The following is a 4,804-nucleotide window of genomic DNA, read 5'->3' on the forward strand; positions in this document are numbered from 1 at the left end:
GCCCCTCCGGGCCGGCTTCATACCTGCACGGCCCGGGCCAAGCCCCGGCCGGTCAGCTGGCCCTGCCGCAGCTGCAGCAGAATGTTACCCGGCCGCGGCCGGCCGCCCCATCCGCCCCAGGCCGCCACCGTTGCCGCCGCCCGTCGCCCTCGGCCGGCCCCAGACCCAGCAGCCGCCGGCGCCGCCGCCATGTCTCCTCGTCCTACAAACAGGAAGCAAGCGGCCCCGGGGCCGCGGAGATTTCTACGGGGCGGCAGAGGGGTCGCCGCAGCGCCCCCAGTGGGCCGACGGCGGAGGCGCAGGCCGCGTGGCAGGGGCTGTGCGTGCCGCGGGGTCTGCCGGGAAATGTAGTCTTGTTCGCAAGCGGGCAGATGAGAGCGAGCGATGAGTGGTTTCTTGCGCCACTTGTCCTTCTGGCCCCTCGGTCCAGCATTTCACTGAGGTCCCTCGAGGTCGAAGACAAGTCCCTGCGTGCGCAGTCTCCCATTTCTTGCCAATTTGGGGAGGTTACAGTCAAATGACTAGGAAAAGATCTTGGGTTCCAGACCAGGACCAGGCCGCCTGTTCTGATTCCCACCTGCTTCTTTCTGCTGAGACTCGCCACGGACCTCCCTGAGCTTCATTTTCCCGAGTTCATTCAATCAATAGTTCCTGGGAGCCTATTCAGCCAATACATAGTTCCTTGGAGCCAGCTCTGCCCCCAGCACCGAGCGGTCCCTGGAAAAGCAGTGGTGAGCAGAGAAGATAACTAGGTCCCTGTTTTGGAATGCGAGTTACAGGGGAAGACAGCACATCCCTACTCAGACGCACAGTAGGGTAAGTTGTGTAACTTGGTAGGTTGCTGTGAAGTTAAATGAAATAATGGAAGGGAAAATGGTTGGTAAATTGTGACATCATATTCACTGTCAGAGGAAACTTGACCTGATTTCTCCCCACCAGTATGTTCTTACTCTACTCTGAGCCCACATAATCATGCTTTTGGCAAACTTCTGTGGTAGGATCGTGGTGTCTCCTTGCCTTTTTTCATTCTGGGAAGGGGTCTTGTATTAATAACATAAATGAAAGAGGAATGGTGGGTGTAGTGCAATAAGGAATGGTGGAGGTTGTAACTCATAATTTACTGCCCAAACCAGAACATTGTTAAGAATGAAAAAGTGCTATTAATTACAACAGGACAGTAGGCATATAAAGAGGCTGTTTCTGGTAAACTGGGATTGTGGTCGTCGTCCTCATTCCCATCTGCAGGGAGTGAGCTCTACTCGCCTTCAGCAGGTTGTTGCTAAATCGTCTGGTTTTTTCCAGAAAGGCCAAAAGTCTGAATTTTTATGTGAAATTACCCAATTTTGAAAACCCCAAGGGCCAAATAAAACCCTATTTGTGACCCCTGAAACAAAGAGATCAAGATCAGATTCCGGTATACATGGAAATTTAACATGTGGTAAGGGAGACATTTCAAATCAATGGGGAAAGAAAAAAAAAAGTTAGGTGTTGAACTTTACACCAAAAGCTAAAATGAATCTCAGACATACTAAAAGTGGTATGTAACAAAATCAAAGTACAGTTTTAAAGCTGGATTGTGCTAATGGTTATACAACCATAAGTTGGCTACAAATAATTAGACTCAAAGTGGGCGAGTTTTATTGTATGTAAATTATACCTCATAAATTTATGATATGTAAATTATATATGTTAAAAATCAAAGTATAAAAACAGTAGAAGTGAATCTATGGGACTACTTTTATGATTTGGGAGTAGGAAAGTTCTTCTCAATCATAAAACCCAGAAGTCACGAAGAGGAAAAGATTGACAAGTTTGACCGTAGCAACATTAAAGCTTTCTGTATAAGACACTGTAGTGTTAGTCACTCATTCCTGTCCAACTCTTTTCGACCCTTTGGACTGTAGCCTGCCAGGCTCCTCTGTCCATGGGATTCTCCAGGCAAGAATACTGGAGTGGGTTGCCATTTCCTTCTCCAGGGGATCTTCCCAACCTGGGGATTGAACTCAGGTCTCCCGCATTGCAGGCAGATTCTTTACTGTCTGAGCCACCAGGGAAGCCCCATAAGACAGCATAAACAACCATAAAAGGCAAGGAATATTCTGGGAAACAGTCAGTATCCAGAATGTGTGAGGAACTTCTCATCCCCAGGAAGCTTTCTGAATGGTTTGCTTTCTCATGCACTCCAGGTTTCTATTCAAGGAGAGACCTTTCCTACCATCCATATAAAAACAGCACTCACACTCCTTACTTACGCTCTCCATCTTATTACCTGCTTTGTTTGACCTAACATGGTTTTCTTTCTGCACCCCTCCCCCTGCCTAGAGGACAATCTGGGTCTTTGTTCATTGCTGCATTTATATCCCCAGCACATAGAATAGAACTTGACACATAGTAGGTGGTCAAATATGTTTATTGGCTCAGTAAATTAATGAACAGATGCGTTATTCAGTTCAGTTCATTCGCTCAGTCGTGTCCGACTCTTTGCGACCCCATGAACCGCAGCATACCAGGCCTCAGGCCTCCCTGTCCATCACCAACTCCCGGAGTCTGCCCAAACCCATGTCCATTGAGTCAGTGATGCCATCCAACCATCTCACCCTATGTCGTCCCCTTCTCCTCCTGCCCTCAATCTTTCCCAGCATCAGGGTCTTTTCCAATGAGTCAGCTCTTCGCATCAGGTGGCCAAAGTATTGGAGTTTCAGCTTCAACATCAGTCATTCCAATGAACACTCAGGACTGATCTCCTTTAGGATGGACTGGTTGGATCTCCTTGCAGTCCAAGGGACTCTCAAGAGTCTTCTCCAGCATCACAGTTCAAAAGCATCAATTCTTCAGCACTCAGCTTTCTCTATAGTCCAACTCTCACATCCATACATGACTACTGGAAAAACCATAGCCTTGACTAGACATTACTTTTTTGGCAAGGTAATGTCTCTGCTTTTTAATATGCTGTTTAGGTTGGTCATAACTTCCCTTCCAAGGAGTAAGCGTCTTTTAATTTCATGGCTGCAGTCACCATCTGCAGTGATTTTGGAGCCCCAAAAAATAAAGTCAGCCACTATTTCCACTGTTTCCCCATCTATTTGCCATGAAGTGATGGGACCGGATGCCATGATCTTAGTTTTCTGAATGTTGAGCTTTAAGCCAACTTTTTCACTCTCCTCTTTCAATTTTATCAAGAGGCTCTTTAGTTCTTCTTCACTTTCTGCCATAAGGGTGGTGTCATCTGCATATCTGAGATTATTGATATTTCTCCCAGCAATCTTGATTCCAGCTTGTACTTCCTCTGCTGCTGCTGCTGCTGCTAAGTCACTTCAGTCGTGTCCGACTCTGTGAGACCCCAGAGATGGTAGCCCACCAGGCTCCCCTGTCCCTGGGATTCTCCAGGCAAGAACACTGGAGTGGGTTGCCATTTCCTTTTCCAATGCCTGAAAGTGAAAAGTGAAAGTGAAGTCGCTCAGTCTCGACTCCTAGCGACCCCATGGACTGCAGCCTACCAGGCTCCTCCGTCCATGGGATTTTCCAGGCAAGAGTACTGGAGTGGGGTGCCATTGCCTTCTCCTGTGCTTCCTCTAGCCCAGCTTTTCTCATGATGTACTCTGCATAGAAGTTAAATAAGTAGGGTGACAATATACAGCCTTGACATAGTCCTTTTCCTATTTGGAACCAGTCTGTTGTTCCATGTCCAGTTCTAACTGTTGCTTCCTGACTTATTGGCTCAGTAAATTAATGAACAGATGCGTTAACACCTACAAAAATCAAGGAAAACCAAACAACCCAATAGGTATGGTGGACTATACTCTCTCATCTTTGTCACAACTGGGAGACAGGATCCTGACAGATCTTACAGTTCAAATGGCCCTTCAGGTTTCCCTTGGCACTCATCATGCTGGAGGCAAGTCTTCCCATCTCAGCTGTGCTGCTGCTGCTGCTAAGTCGCTTCAGTTGTGTCCGACTCTTGTGCGACCCCATAGACGGCAGCCCACCAGGCTCCCCTATCCCTGGGATTCTCCAGGCAAGAACACTGGAGAATGTTCACAAATGTGAACACCCAACCACAAATGTCACTGTCCATTCCTAAATTTGTACGTTCCTCAGCCCATCCTGGCCCAGGCATTCCCCAGATCTATCTATTCACTGAGTCAAAAATGATCACTTCAAGTTCAGTCCCAAGGTCACTACCAACTAGGAAATGAGATAGGTTTCCAGAAAGTTAAAGAGAAGTCGCTCAATCGGGTACAGCTCTTTGAGAACCCCATAAACTGTAGCCTACCAGGCTCCTTAGTCCATGGAAATCTTCCAGGCAAGAGTACTGGAGTGTGTTGTCATTTCCTCCTCCAGGGGAATCTTCCCAACCCAGGGATTGAATCCCCAGGTTTCCAGAAGCCTCTGGGTAAAGGCACTCCCACTTCTCTTTTCTGCCGGCCTTTTCCATGGAAACCAAATGAGTGTCCTTCACCACCAGAGGGCGTAGGACCCCTCCCAAAAGAGCCTCAGATCAGATCAGATCAGTCCCCATGAATCGCAGCATGCCAGGCCTCCCTGTGCATCACCAACTCCCTGAGTTGACTCAGACTCACGTCCATCGAGTCAGTGATGCCATCCAGCCATCTCATCCTCTGTCGTCACCTTCTCCTCCTGCCCCCAATCCCTCCCAGCATCAGGGTCTTTTCCAGTGAGTCAACTCTTCGCGTGAGGTGGCCAAAGTACTGGAGTTTCAGCTTTAGCATCATTCCTTCCAAAGAAATCCCAGGGCTGATCTCCTTCAGAATGGACTGGTTGGATCTCCTTGCAGTCCAAGGGA

At 48.1% G+C, this 4,804-nt stretch overlaps 1 protein-coding gene across 2 annotated transcripts in view; it reads right to left on the reverse strand.

The window, feature by feature from the left end:
• The window catches only part of TRPC4AP (transient receptor potential cation channel, subfamily C, member 4 associated protein), a 69,955-nt gene extending 69,714 nt beyond the window's left edge, over positions 1–241 (reverse strand). For both annotated transcript variants that reach the window (XM_010854892.1, XM_010854891.1), the window contains exon 1: positions 24–241. In XM_010854892.1, coding sequence (XP_010853194.1) covers positions 24–191 — 168 coding nt within the window. In that variant the 5' untranslated portion in view covers positions 192–241. The remainder of the gene's footprint in view (positions 1–23) is intronic.
• Positions 242–4,804: the final 4,563 nt, after the last annotated feature.

This window comes from Bison bison, unplaced genomic scaffold (genome assembly GCF_000754665.1).
Source record: "Bison bison bison isolate TAMUID 2011002044 unplaced genomic scaffold, Bison_UMD1.0 scf7180017864352, whole genome shotgun sequence".
In the NCBI taxonomy this organism is placed as follows: domain Eukaryota; kingdom Metazoa; phylum Chordata; class Mammalia; order Artiodactyla; family Bovidae; genus Bison; species Bison bison.